We start from the raw sequence: 14,072 nt of genomic DNA, 5'->3' as shown, positions 1-14,072 counted from the left end.
TCTTCAATACTCGTTCCATTCTTTTTTCTGGGTCGCTACACGCCATTGTGCAACCTCAAACCTTCGTTTCGCGAACCTCACGAGCCTCGTCTCTTCGATTCAAACGAACAATCCTATCCTTCCTACAGCGACAAACTGTCCAGTCCTTAATTCTCTCACCGCGTCAAGATGCTTTTCCGAACCGCCACTTCTGTTGCCATTCTGGCCGCCGCCGCTCATGTCAGCGCCGAGCCCAAGCCCTACCGCCTGGCCATGATGCCCGTCCTTGGAATGAGCCTCGGTCGCCGCGACACCAACGGCTACAAGCCTGAGCAGACTCAGTGCGGTGATGGCGAGACTTGCTCCGAGGCCTGTGGCGCTTCGTACACCGAGTGCTCTGCCAGCAGCTCCGCGAAGTCTCACTGCTTCAACCCTACTGTTGGTCAGAGCTGCTGCACTGACGGCTCCGGCAGTATGTTTATGACTTGAATTCCTATTTGATGATACGAGATTGCTAACCAACGATGTTAGACGCCTGTGACTCTGGCTACTACTGCACCCACGACTCTGCCGCCAACACCTGGTGCTGCCCGGACAGCATGGATCTGGCTGCCTGCGCCGCTGCTTACAAGGTAGCCGGCACTCTCGAGGCTGCCACTGCTGTCTCAACGACGTCTACTTCCACTTCCACCACCAAGACCAGCACTTCAACCACCAGCACTTCAACTACCACCACTGCTGCTCTCACCACCACGAGCACCACCAGCACCACCGAGGCTCCCACCACCACTGCCGCCCCTACAACCACCGCTGCTCCTACCACCACTGCCGCTCCTACCACGACTGAGGTCGAGGAGACCACTGCTGCTCCCGCCACCAGTGCCGGCTTCACCAGCGCCATCGGCGGCTTTAACAGCACCGCTACGACTGCTGTGCCCATCAAGCCCAACCAGTCCAAGACTCCTCAGGGCCCCGTTGCTTCCATCGCCACGGGTGCTCCCCAGCCTTCTCAGCCCTCCACCATCAGCGGTGCTGCCACCACCAGTGCTAGCGCCCTGCTGCTTCTCGCTGCTGGTGTCATTGCTCTCCTGTAAGAAATTGTGACGGAGTAGAGACGTGGTATTCAACGTCGGGTAGCCAAAAACACAAGAGTTTCACTGCTCAGCGCAGCCACGAGGTTTTACGAGTCTACGACATAGCGCACATTTTCTTTGGGGGGCGGTATATCCTTGGGAGATGGGAGGAAGAACGTTTGGGGTGTTTTTTGTTTAATAATAAGGAGGTCTTTTTTTCTTCTCTGGTTTTTGACTTTGCATCTTCTCTTGTGGTTTTTTCAATTTTCGAAAAAAAGTGCGAATGATTCCCCTTCGATAGTTGTTGCAATCTCCATTTCTTTTTTTACATGGACCTTTGCAACAGGATATTTTTTACTGGTGTTTTTTCAGGGAGGTTATATGGATGGTCTGGTGGACAGAACAGAAGAGGAGAAAAATTAATAATTTTGACTGCATCAGAGAGTGAGAGAGTGATTTCCTTGAAGTGTTATATCATACCCATACCTTATATACCTACAATTTGTCTACAATTTGTTCACCAATTACCTTGTTTGTCGTCACTGTCGTTCTTTATTATCTAGAATCTACTGATCTTTCCTTTGTGAAGCATATCGTTAGTCTGCTTAATGTGTCTTGCTTATTGAGTTCATCCCCACGCTTGTTGTGATCGAAGAGCCGGTGCCACAGGAATATGTCAATGTGGCGTCTGTAGCGATGATATCATCGGTTCACGTCGTCATTCATTCATCCATGTCTCGTATATTCCATGCTTCCCATTGCGCACAGATACGGCAAATGACTGAAGAGATCGCGGGGAAATAGGGGTTGAAGCGACCTTCCGGGGGGCAAATGAGATACGAGCTGTGATGGAGAGATTTGGTTAGAGTACATGTTTACACTGCCACCTCCACATTTTCGGGTATTGTGCTTGATTATGCAGTGCACAAAAGATGAGATGGAATAGAAGAATGGTGTGCTTTGGTTTACTAATAGTACGAGATTCTGCGTTATTTGGTGATGATGTTGGCCCTGTAATTCTCGACGGTGTAAGACGGAATGGATGGCTGCTCATAACGCGATGACGTCGCCTTAGAACCAAGATTATCATCTCAACACAGCGTCCCCCCTTAATTGGATGAACATATCAACATGTTTAGATAAAACCCTTCTCGGCGAGAGTCATTCAAAAGAGTCATTCTTATAAAGCCACCTCGATGCAAGAAAGGAGCGGCCAGTTGAAGGTGTACGAAAGGGAAAATGCGGCACCAGAAATCCGGATGAGTCACTGGCCGAGCGCTGCAATCTGATTTTGCCCTTTTCTTAGTGGCTGTAGAGCTGTAGATCGAACTCTAACTTTACGGTCCGGCCCTCATTTTTCGAGCCGGATCGACCTGAGCGAATGGATCTTTTTTATTGGAGACGCTGCATTATACGAATCCAGTTACCAAGCTAGATGCGACTTCTGGGCCCTTGTGTAGGAAGTCTGCAGCAGGTGCTTCGGGCTTCTGTCTTCCGTCGCTACGTCTTTTATTCCGGTTTATATTCAAATCTACTTTCCCTTTAATTAATTCTTTCTGCTCAAAGAGATGTGAGATTCGGTGTTTATATGCCAATTGCTCTTGAGATCCGCGTGGCTGAATAATTGCGCATTCAAGCGTGATACTCTGTTCATCCAACTTCACCCATTACCACAAACACCACAAAATTTGAATCATCTATCTCGTCGCAATGACCTCCATGGCAGCCGAGTCTGTGGCCACCATCCTCTGCACGGCCAAGCAGACTCGCTTCAACATTGACAGCACAAACTACCGCGAAGTTCGTCAGACTGGCAACTATGGCATCATCTACACTAGCAAACGTTGAATTGACGGACATTATTAGCTCGACATTGACGGCCTCAACATTGTCGTCACTTCTGGCGAGAAGGCAGACAAGCCTGAAAAGGCTGCTGGCAAGTCCAAAGGCAAATCAAAATCCGATGGCCTTGAGATCTTGTCCAACGCCAAGCTGCGATTGAAAGAAGGCCAGCGCTACGCCTTGGTTGGCCGCAATGGGACGGGAAAGTCGAGTGAGGATCTTCTTTACTGTGTCTGGCACAAGACGATAGGCTGACTAGGAGCTGAACCTTGAATTGCTGCAGCACTGCTCAAAGCTATTGCTCAGAAGCTCATTCCAGGAATCCCAGAGGGCTCCAGGATTGCAATTCTGCAGCAGACAAAGCTTACAGAGTCTGATGACGATGACAAGACAACAAAGGATAAAAAAGGCGAGGGATCTGTCTTGCAGGAGGTCATTGAGCGGGCCACTGCACGAAGCGTCATCGAACAGGAGATTAAAGGTTTGCGTACAAATATTATTTCTTCAGCCTTGTGCTTACGCCTTTCTGATTAGTGCTCGCGGACGGTGTCGATGCTTCGAATCCATATGCCCCAGTTCGGGCCTTGAGAGGATTGAAACACGAGAAGCTTCAGAAACGTCTCTTTCTCGTTGACAAGGAGGCTAGAATGCGAAGTGGTGCCCGAGGCCTGCAGGCGAGGAAAGCTCTTGTTGCTTTTGAGAAAGTGGTTGCTGATTCACAAGCCTTGTATGTTGATTTATCTGGCCTACTGTAATTCGCCATTGCGTCTTATTGGTTACTGACATTTGATGGTGTCCAGACTAGACCAGCCAGAAGACGAAATCTCGGCCGACGCTCTTCAAACGGAAACTCAAGAGGCAGCTGATATGCTGGCAGACCTACAAATTCAAATCGAGCCTTCAAGGTTGGCTCAAATCGAAGTCGAAGCTCGAAAGATTCTGACTGGTCTCGGATTCACCGAGGCATACCTGGAAAAGCCACTTTCCAGCCTTTCTGGAGGCTGGCATATGCGAACAGCCTTGGCCTCCGCGCTACTGCAAGAGGCCGATATTCTGATTCTTGACGAGCCGACCAACTTTTTGGATCTCCTTGGAATCGTCTGGCTGCAGCGCTACTTACAATCATTGGCAGATAAAGAGAAACCTCCTACGCTGATCCTCGTCTCCCACGATCGAGATTTCATATCCCTTTGTACTGATCTTCTCATCTTAAAGGACAAGCAGCTCACCTACTTCCACGGCGACATTCAGACGTACGAACGATCGCAATCCGAGCGCAGGCAGTGGCTCACCAAGATGAAGGAAGCCCAAGACAAGCAAAAAGCCCACATGGAGAAGACAATTGCCCAGAACCTCAAGGCCGGCAAGGCCAACGACGACCAGAACAAGATTCGCCAGGCCAAGTCTCGGCAGAAGAAGCTGGATGATCGTTGGGGCATGCAAGTCAGTGCAAAGGGAACGAGGTTTAAGTTGAACAGAGACCTGGTCGGCTTTTTCTTAACTAGCCGAGAGGGAATTGATATCCCGCCGGAGCAGCGACCAGTCATCATCTCGTTGCCTGAGCCCCCCGAGCTGAGGTTTCCTGGATCGCTTATATCGTTGGAGAAGGCATCTTATCGCTATGCACCAAGGTCGCCACTGATTCTCCAAGATATTACTCTTACGGTCGGCATGGGCGATCGTATTGGTATTCTGGGGCTTAACGGAGCGGGTAAATCTACCCTCATCAAGCTCCTGGTTGAGGAATCTGCTCCATCATCGGGAACCGTCACTGCGCATCCCCGTCTAAGAATGGGGTATTATTCTCAACATGCCGTTGAAGAGTTAAAGAGCATTGGCCGTACCGAGCAGGGCATAACCTCCCTTGCTCTTCTGACTAAAGAAGTTGATGGTGCGCTCAATGAAGGAGAGATCCGCGGCTTACTGGGCACGCTTGGCCTCCCCGGCCGTTTGGCATCAGACGTTCCCATTTCCAAACTATCCGGTGGCCAACTGGTGCGATGTCAGCTAGCGAGACTGTTCTGGAAGCACCCGCAGTGCCTCATTCTCGATGAAGTCACCACACATCTCGACTACGAGACTGTGACGGCGCTGCGAGAAGCGCTGAACGAATGGGAGGGCGCCGTTGTGCTAGTGAGCCACGACAGGTGGTTTATGCGCGGCGCTATAGAGGGCCAGATTGAGGACCAAGGCGATGATGAAGACGAGGATGACGAGGAAGAGGAAGAGACCATGCGAAGGAGGATAGTCTATCGGATCAAAGGAGGGGGGATTACAGAGCTGAAGAATGGCGTTGAGGATTTTGAGCGGGTTATGGAGAAGAGGGTGAAGAAATTACTTGATGCTCTATGATAGACTCTTATTTTTTTTTATTTTTATTATTATTATTTTTTTTTTTACTACCAGCTATGCTTCTACCTAGATTTTTAGAAATCAAAAGGCTGTATTAGTAGACAGCTATGATGGCCAAGCTGAAACAGAAACTTATTGTAAATTATGAAGAACTTGGCAAAACTCGCGAATCGACCAAAATCTGGAATCCGCTCTTCTCCTCCTTTCTTACAGACAACTGTCCCCCCTTTGGAATGTCCACAATCGTCCCATCGATACACACCTTGTGCCACCGCTCATCCTCTTCCAGAATTGTAGCTCTCAACTCCTCCACCTCCTCATACCGCACCTCGTGTCCATCATCCCACTTCAAGCCAACATGTTTGCCCCCATCATACGCTTTCATCATAGCATCCATGGTCCGCTCACCGCCGATATTGCCAAAGTGCACTAGACGAAGTTTCCCGTCCAGGGGTTTACTCGCAGGTGAGATTGTAAATGTGCGCTCCAGATTAGACAGCGGCGTGATGAGCACGTAGGTGTGCTCGTTTCTCGGGATGGTCTCCCACTCTGATGAAGATGGATGACGAACGTCCACCTGAGCGATATAAGGGTGAGATTCACGGAGGAGTTGCTCCGCGACCATGCCGAAGCGTTTATCACCGTGGACGCGATACTCGGGCGTGTCGCTCTCGTAGATGAGGCTGGAGTGGAAGCCGTAGCTGGCCACCACGGCGCCGTAGAGATGCGAGACTTGGATCTCTTCCTTTGCGAGATGGAGTGCTGCTGCGGCGCTGTTGTCCTCTGCTGGGATTTCTTCCTCTTTACTTGCGGCTGGTTTGAATTTCACTATGCGTGATCCAGAGGGGAAAGATGCGTGGAAGAGAGGCAGATTGGCAGATACACCCTTGAACAGCGTTCGCAGACCGAGAACAATAGAAGATATGTCTTCGATTTTGCCATCTTGAGAGATCCAGAGGGGCTTATGCAGCGAGCTGAAGAGGGCGTTTCCCGTGCCTAGAGGGAGAACAGCCAATAGAGGCTGCTGTTGTGACTCGTGAGGGCCGCCGTTGATGAGATCGACGATGCCGCCGTCGCCGCTGAGGAGGACGACTGTCCGTTTTGATTTGGACGCTGAAGAAGCAAGTGACTGGGCGAAATTGCGAACACTGTGCTCGTCTTGCGTGATGAGGACGTTTACTTCAGATGACAGCTCGTCGACTGAGTTCCAGAGAGGCTGTAGCACAGTTTGCCAGAACAGCTGAGACAGTCCAACGCCCGATTTCGTAGACACGATAACATCGACGTCTTGTTTTCCTTTCACAGGCTTTAAATAGTCCGGCAAACCGCCGATGCGAAACTGAAGGAGCTCATCTGGGACTGAATCGGTAGCCAAAAGCAGCAGTTGGAAGCGCTCTTCGGGGCTCCTTTCTGAGTCTTCGTCGAGGGCTGAAATTATGTACCCAGTCTTGATATCGCCGGAAGAAGCCTGTGATCGATCAAGCACATAAATCACATTTTGGTATTTGGTTTGTTCCGTGGCGTTGCTGCTGGTGCTTTTCCAGGATAGGACGCCGTCTAGGACCGAGACGTCGGTAACGTTTGTCAGCCCCGCGGAAGCCATTAAAAACGATTGATAACTGGGTGGGATATATTTCGTGGCAGTGCTTGATGACTTTATCGAAACTATAAGGAAGTATTTAGATGTAAATGAAGCTGTCTAGATGATTTTATGCATCCAAGTGTAGAAAAAGGCCTCAGTTTGCACGCTGCTTTGTTGATGGCAAGTGTTTAGTTGCGGACTTTAGTTGTGGCCGTAGCGCACGCGATCCCACGTTGATCCTGCGCAATTAACTGGTGGGGTTGTGATAAAGTCAATGCTTTTGCTTCTGTAGGATTCGGCGTAAGCAGCGGCTTTCACGGCATATGATAGGATTTAACTCGCTGTGGAATAATTAATTTTTGTATTTTGGACAAAGCTGTCATATATACATCTACATTCACTCATACTAAGTACATAATCTACTCCATCTTCCATCCATCATGACGCCTTGGCCTTGGACAATGGCCCCCAATCTGGCCGGGGGTTCATCTGATATCGCACCAGCTTCTGAGTATCCCGCAGACGGCCCAGCCGTGCGAGATCGTCGTCGAAGACCAGCGTTTTCCGCAGCTCTAGCTCGCTGGGACTGGATGCCTGTTCGTCTCCCTTTTTTGCTGCCTCCTCGCTCTGAGCATCTGCCGCCGCTGCTGTCTGGGCATCCTCCATTTCGCTATCGGCTTCCTTCGACGCTGCTCCGTCTTCTTGACCGACCAGTCCGGCGGCGTGCAGAATCTTCCAACCGGGCATAAGTGGCGTGAATTTGGATGCTTTGATGGGAGACTTTTGGCGGATCCATTCGGTGATGATCCACCAGAGAGTAGACCAAGGCGCATCCGTCTTGACGCTGCCTGGTCGACAGTGGCTTCGCCCAACTTGGTAACCGAGGTGTATTAAAGCACCACGGAACATGTCGTCGCTGGGAGCAGCGCAAGACACCACTGTTGCTAGCTTGGAAGGAATGACAAAGAAGGGAGCGATATCAATCTCTGCATGCTTGGCGTCATTAGGGTTCACCGTGGGATCTGGCTCTGGGCCTGGAATGATTTCCTCCAAGGCTGTTCGTAGCATGCCTTCTAATCTTGGAAGAGTTCCATACACTTCTGGCGAGGCATTGGGAATTTGCTCAAGAAGCTTCTCAATAAACTCGGCCGAGTGGATGTGGCCTCCATACATGGGACCGTTGACATGCATCTTGTTTCCGCAATGCTGGCAGTGTCTATCTGTAGGTGGTCCTGCCGCCATACCATGCTTGTAGAAAGACCCGCTGCCCTTTTTGTTCGGAGTCGGTTTGCTTCTCAGGAGATATTGTGTCTCAAAGGCGGAGCAGCCGTGGTCGCAGCTGTATACCACCATGGTTTTTGAGCCCAGGAATTTCACAGCTTGCGGTGATTTGGTGACTTTGATGAATACTTTGGTGTAAAAGTCAATGGAAAGGGATAGCAAAGGCTCAATGCTTAAGCCGTATCGGGCACCAGAAGTAGCGACGGCATTCAGAATTAATCGTAGTCCAGCTTCGTGAGAATGCATGCCTTTGATTGGAGTGCCGCCATACAAGGCGAATGTCTTTTCGCAATAGCTATGTCCAGCCCACACAGCACTGTCAGTGCAGGTGATGCACAGAAGACCGCCGTCATCTCTTACAGACTGCAGCGCAGCATCGAAAAAGGGTGCAGCGGTGCCGTAGGGGTCCAGGTCGATCACGTCGAACTTGTGAGACTTGGACGGATTGCCGTGTCGATCTCTTTTGGAGAGGCCATCAGCGATTGCGCGGTACATGTGCGCAAGCGCATCTTCGTTGGTGACTGAGATTATATCATCGAGGCCGTTGTGGCTCACGTTGAGCTTGATGGACTCGGCCGCGGACTTGGAGAGATCATTGGCATTTATTGAAGTAACAAAAGGAAGCTCGTGTCCGTATCGAAGCGCTCGCAGCCCAGATGCCGACAAGGCATCCAGCATTGTGAATGTTGATTTGTGAGCCTTTTGTTCCTCCAAAGGTTCGGTGGCCTGGTCTGAAGCCAGAGTCGCAGTCGTTTCCGTCTCGGTTGAAGGGCCGGTCTCGTCTGTCTCGTCTCGCTTTCGCTTTTTGTTTTTCCCTAGTTTATTTGACTTTGCCAGAATCTTCTCCTTCCTTTTCGCCAAAATGTCTTCGCCGTATGTCTTGATTGCGAGCACAGAGAGATCGCGGTTGTACTGCTGGATGGGATTGTAAAACACCTGCTGCACCTCTCCTCGGTCTTCACCAATCTTGGCGCCATGAGGCACCAGAATAGTCGCCTTTCCCTCTTTCACCAACCGATATTGTTTTCCATCCTTTTCGACGGTTTCGACCTCGACGGTGCCTGCCATTGGCGCAAACGAGGCAGAGAAATGCCTTTTAACGATGCGACGAGTCGCGGATGTGTTGCTGTAAGAATTGAAGCCGGCGGGTTTCGATGCCCCTGAAAGTCGCAGCAGATGCCTCAGAGAAGAGGCACCGTAAAACATGCAATATCAATATTCAAGAAACAGAAAATCTGTCTCGTAATATGCTTTCCAAGTTGCAATGGCCGACAAAGCTGCAAGCCACGAGCTCAGAAGCCCACAATATTTTTTGATTCTGCCCGTCATTGCGAAGGCGGTGAAGTCGACCGCCCCACCCACTTCATCATCACCTTGAGCTTGGTAGTCTATAGCTGCGATTACAGTCTCACAATTCACCCTTCAAGCTTCTTTGTAGTACAAAGAAGCTTAGTATTACGCCGTGCAGTTCCAAGTCCAATGTGATTGAGTTCCAAGACTTGTGTAGCTTGGCAATTCCAGTTCGTAGTTCTCAAGCCTGGCAAGCATACACTGTAATTGCAACGAACCAGAGATTTACACATGCATATTTCCAAAGGACCTACGATAGCCTGATCTCAAGGAGAGAAGCACCCTGTTTGTATTGCCTCGTCAGAACCTTGCGCGCTCCAGGGTGATGTCAAGGAACCGCTTGACTCAGGCAGAATAGAGAAAGATGTCGTCTCAACCGCCAGCTCGGAGCGAATGTTCGGAATTCTTACAACCAACGACAATGTGCAAGTGCTGCTAGGAACGTGTAAATCAAGTATTCGCAAAAACCCGCTCGAATCAGGTGGTGGTATAAAGAAGACTGACACTGGATGATAGGTCGCGATTGTCCGTATAAACAGGTTATTTTACACTCCTTTCCTGAGCCGTCTTGATAACTGGCGGCTGTAGCATGCAGCTGTTTGATCGACAGCAAGTACCTTGATGACTTGTTGTCTGTTGTCCCAGCTCTGTCATCCAATATAGTAAACAGGCTGTGCATATTCTCAGAGTCAATCCATCTCTGCAAACACAATCTCCCTTTCCATCAGTATCGATGTGTTATGTCTGTCTTGCTTCTCTTATTACGGCGTCGCTCTTAGCGAGAAAACCAAGCTCCTTCCTCGTCTACTTTCGTCCCAATCCAGAGGTTAAGCATCTCCATATGCCGGTCCCTTTGATATCATTCCCGAGAGCGGGAAAGAGCCCTGCATCTTCGTTCCCAAAGAGGCCACCCAGGACTTCCTGACTCCTTCTTTCGCTGAGATAGACGAAAAATTAGCCGACGTCTCAAACTCTCCTCCTCTGCCTCGCCTGCAGCCATGGCTTCTCCTCTTCATCCTGTTTTTCCCTTCTGCTCTTCACCAGGCAAAGAGATTGGGACAGGCTCACCGTTGGATTCAAAGACTCACGCAGTGATTCACGATACAGGCCCCAAGACCGCTCACTTGTTTCTTCTTGCTTCTTCTTGCTTCTTGTCTGCAGCTCCGTCGCTCACCACTCCATCGCCCATCATGTCCAAGCCAATAAAGGGCAATCCCGTCACGGATGCGCCAACGCTTCCGCCTCTGTCTGTTGGAGCCAACAACCATCCCGGTGCTCATCCAGACCCTACCAAGCCTCCGGCCCCGGTTCAAAGCGGCCATGTTGGTATTTTCTCAGTCCCAAGACCTCAAAGGCCTCTGGAAAGCCACCAGAACCACCAGATAGCTCGTCACAGGTTCCTCTCGCCCACTGAATGGGGAGTCATTGCTCATGGTATAGGCGGCATCCGAGACCGAGAGCAGCACCAGCCAATCCATCCAACCAGCTGGCTATGGCCGCCCAAGGGGATGCCTCGAGGCTTGTACAAAGACACTGTTACTCAGCGCACCAAATTCTTCTATCTGTATCACATGTCAAGTGGCATCCGATGGGTCTTGATGTTGCTGCAGCTCTTCATCGGCGCGACTTTGACGGCTTTGGGCTCCATGTCCTTCAAACAGGGCACTCCAATCACGATTCTCGGAGCTGCAAATACTGTCATCGCTGGTCTTCTCGCCTTCTTGCAAAACAGTGGACTGCCTGACCGATATCGCTATGACAAGGCTGAGTTCGAAGCACTGGAAGATCACATCAAAGAAATCCTCGACTCTGGCATTGCCCCCACTGATCAATCGAATGACCAAATTCTTGCAGAATGCTTCGACTTGTATCAAGACGCCAAGGCAACTGTGAGTGCAAACTTACCAGCAAACTACATGCCTCGAATCACTCAACAAGGAAGCCAAAGGCCCAGAGCCCAGGCCCAGCCAGGACCTCATCCGAACACGCCAAAGCAGCTTGCTCTGCCGTATGCTGGTGGAGATTCGACTCCCACTTCAACGATTGGAAAGTAAAGTCTAGAATGCTAATCAGCTCGATGCGGTCCACTTCAACCAAAGGACCCCTTCTGACTTCCCTCTAATCAAGATTGTTCGTCATCTAACGACTCCATCTTCCTGAGATGAATGACACGCTTTCTACCATGTACTGGCGATACCTATCCGACTCACAACATCACTACCGTTGTATTGATATTATGCTGTGGTTATTGTTACAAGAAGAGAAATTTGAACCTGTCCAGGGACCGACATGCAAGCAGGGGGCCGGTCCAGAGGTGGACAAACTAATGATGATGACGGTTTTACTGGGAATATTCCGCTTGGGACGCTAACCCTGTCATACTGGCACCACTCAGGTACACGACGATCACCAACAAGGAGCTTCCCTTTTTATTCTTCAGATAGCGCTGGGCAAGGGTTTTGTACTGTACCATAACATTAGTTAGCGGGGCGCTTTGGGCCGTTTGCTTTCTCCAACAGATAACGTTGTCAGACCCTAATTAATCGTCTTGTTTCGCATCCAAGATCCGCAGATAAATATATTGATTAGGCATGTCGTTTTTCTTGCCGCGTTCCACAGAATTTACATCCTACACTCGAGCGTCATCCTGCCTGTTTGGAAAGGGATCACCGACCGTTGAGACGCCCAATTGTGATTCAGAGAACAACCTGGACAGGGGCATGAGTGCCGATCATCTTCGTGGAAGCAAATTATATCCGCTTTTTAAAAGCGCCAGACCCTCTAACACGCACCACGCCGTTTGGCCGATCCCCCTCGGGACGTGCCGAGTCTTTCTTTTTCTTTTCTTCTTTTTTCTTCTGCTTCTTCTCCATGGCCGGCCAATCTTCCATTTTCACTTGATATCTTCTAATTTCACTTGTTCGGGCGTGCCATTGATGCTCCAGCTTCCCGGTTGAACGGAGCAACGCTACTTAATCTATATAGAACCCAACAATCTTGCCTGCAAAGGCAATGGCTAACGGCAGCCTCCAACTTTTTTCCTTCTTTTCTACACTTGTCTGTTGCTTTATTGTCTGGAGAAATCTGGACTTGTTTCGAGAGCCGGATTACGATATTCTTCCCATCAGCGCAGCCGATTCTCTAGGAGAAGGATTGTCGCCAGAAGAACAATACCTCGCACGGTTGAGCCGTGAATTCAAGCTGACAAATGAGACGGAATGGCTGTCATGGAGATTTCGGCATGTCAAAGATTCTGCTGAATGGACCACCGTGAATAGCGTGCACAACAACTTTGGTTCTCAAGATGCGAAAGTCGTATTCACTGAGACCCCCAATCCGCTGGATGTCAGAGTTACCCACAGGATGGAACTACCGGTTTTGGGAGATTTAAGTTCGAAATCTTACGACGCCTCTGATTTGGTGTTTGGAATAACGACGACATATGACAAGATTTTGGATCGAGAGGGAGCGTTGCTAAGAAGCTGGACTCGATGGCTTACAAATGGTCACAAGAAGAGCAACGGCGCGAGCCTCGTTCTTATGCTTGACCAAGCTGATAAGGACGAAGTGGAGGAGATTGAGGATCTTCTTCGAACGAATGGCGTCGAAGCTCAAGTATTCGCTTCAGGAGAGCCAATGTCTCTAACGAGCCGATATCACGAACTTGCCCACCTCCTCAAGTCTTTTGGAGCGATTCTCTCCAATAGTGGCGGCGCTATTAAGCGCTGGTATGCGCTTATTGAAGACGATATTTTCTTTCCAGATATTCGATATCTGCAGCATCGTCTAGCTTCGTACAAAACAGACGAAGAGGTCTATATTGGTCTACCAAGCGAGCAGGATGATTGGGAGCCGACGCGAAGAAATACGACTACGACGACGTATGGCGGTGGTGCCGTATTCCTCACTCATCCTGCGCTGAACACGCTTTCAAAGCTCTCGTGTTTCGATATGCCTGAGCTTAGGGATCGATTCCATGCGAAGCGATGGGATGTGCTTTTGAAAACCTGCTTCGCTTGGAATAGCGATGTTAGCATGAATGTCTTGCCTGGCTTTTATAGTCCGGATTTTGAAGTGACCAACCTGGATGTTGATGCTTATGAGACTGGTGTGCGGCCATTGGTTCTTCGTAATGCGCTGGATGGCCATGGAATGGACGTGAATGTGGCGCATTTGGTGACGAATGCGTGTGATGCCTGTTTCATGCAGCGTTATGTTTTTCACGACAACTGGGTTCTGACAGTCGGAGTGTCCATTAACGAGCATTTCGGTACGATACAACACAGCTCAAAGGATACCAAGGTGGTGGTTACAGACAGCATGGCAACGAACCAATCGTCGACACTGCATGAAGTTACTATCGACGATGCAGGGGTAGATAGGACAGAGCTGCTGTGGACGGGAAATAGAAGAGTGTGGAAGTTTGCAGACTCGGTTATGAGTGATGATGGGGCTGTGTGGCAGGCGTATGTTGATAAGGCTGTTGGCGAGCCTGGGCCTGATAATATCGATTCTGTGATTATACTGGTCTGGGAGAATATGGAGCGGTAGATTATGGTGATGTGGCGTTGGGTTTCTTGATTTCTCAATTATAGACGGCTATCTTTTCTCGC

The 14,072-nt window shown here is 49.9% G+C and overlaps 5 protein-coding genes across 5 annotated transcripts; 4 read left to right on the top strand and 1 right to left on the bottom strand.

Moving 5' to 3' along the window:
• Positions 1-168: 168 nt before the first annotated feature.
• TGAM01_v201690 (hypothetical protein) lies at positions 169-1,073 on the top strand (the record flags this gene model as incomplete). The annotated part of the gene is made up of 2 exons (XM_018807247.1): positions 169-451; positions 511-1,073. 2 exons carry the CDS (start codon positions 169-171, stop codon positions 1,071-1,073), a joined length of 846 nt encoding a protein of 281 aa, XP_018659581.1.
• Positions 1,074-2,762: 1,689 nt separating this feature from the next.
• On the top strand, positions 2,763-5,246 carry TGAM01_v201689 (hypothetical protein; the record flags this gene model as incomplete). Its single annotated transcript, XM_018807246.1, has 5 exons — positions 2,763-2,852; positions 2,919-3,105; positions 3,178-3,375; positions 3,429-3,621; positions 3,695-5,246. 5 exons carry the CDS (start codon positions 2,763-2,765, stop codon positions 5,244-5,246), a joined length of 2,220 nt encoding a protein of 739 aa, XP_018659580.1.
• A 2,020-nt stretch (positions 5,247-7,266) lies between these two features.
• Positions 7,267-9,177, bottom strand: TGAM01_v201688 (hypothetical protein; the record flags this gene model as incomplete). Its single annotated transcript, XM_018807245.2, has 1 exon — positions 7,267-9,177. One exon carries the CDS (start codon positions 9,175-9,177, stop codon positions 7,267-7,269), a length of 1,911 nt encoding a protein of 636 aa, XP_018659579.2.
• Positions 9,178-10,457: 1,280 nt separating this feature from the next.
• On the top strand, positions 10,458-11,513 carry TGAM01_v201687 (hypothetical protein; the record flags this gene model as incomplete). The annotated part of the gene is made up of 1 exon (XM_018807244.1): positions 10,458-11,513. The coding sequence occupies one exon, from the start codon at positions 10,458-10,460 to the stop codon at positions 11,511-11,513; it is 1,056 nt and encodes a 351-aa protein (XP_018659578.1).
• Positions 11,514-12,471: 958 nt separating this feature from the next.
• TGAM01_v201686 (hypothetical protein) lies at positions 12,472-14,010 on the top strand (the record flags this gene model as incomplete). Its single annotated transcript, XM_018807243.1, has 1 exon — positions 12,472-14,010. One exon carries the CDS (start codon positions 12,472-12,474, stop codon positions 14,008-14,010), a length of 1,539 nt encoding a protein of 512 aa, XP_018659577.1.
• Positions 14,011-14,072: the final 62 nt, after the last annotated feature.

This window comes from Trichoderma gamsii (assembly GCF_001481775.2).
Source record: "Trichoderma gamsii strain T6085 chromosome Unknown Scaffold_4.2, whole genome shotgun sequence".
Lineage (NCBI taxonomy): Eukaryota > Fungi > Ascomycota > Sordariomycetes > Hypocreales > Hypocreaceae > Trichoderma > Trichoderma gamsii.
The sequence above is the reverse complement of the archived record's forward strand: the minus strand, read 5'-3'. Positions and strand labels throughout refer to the sequence as shown.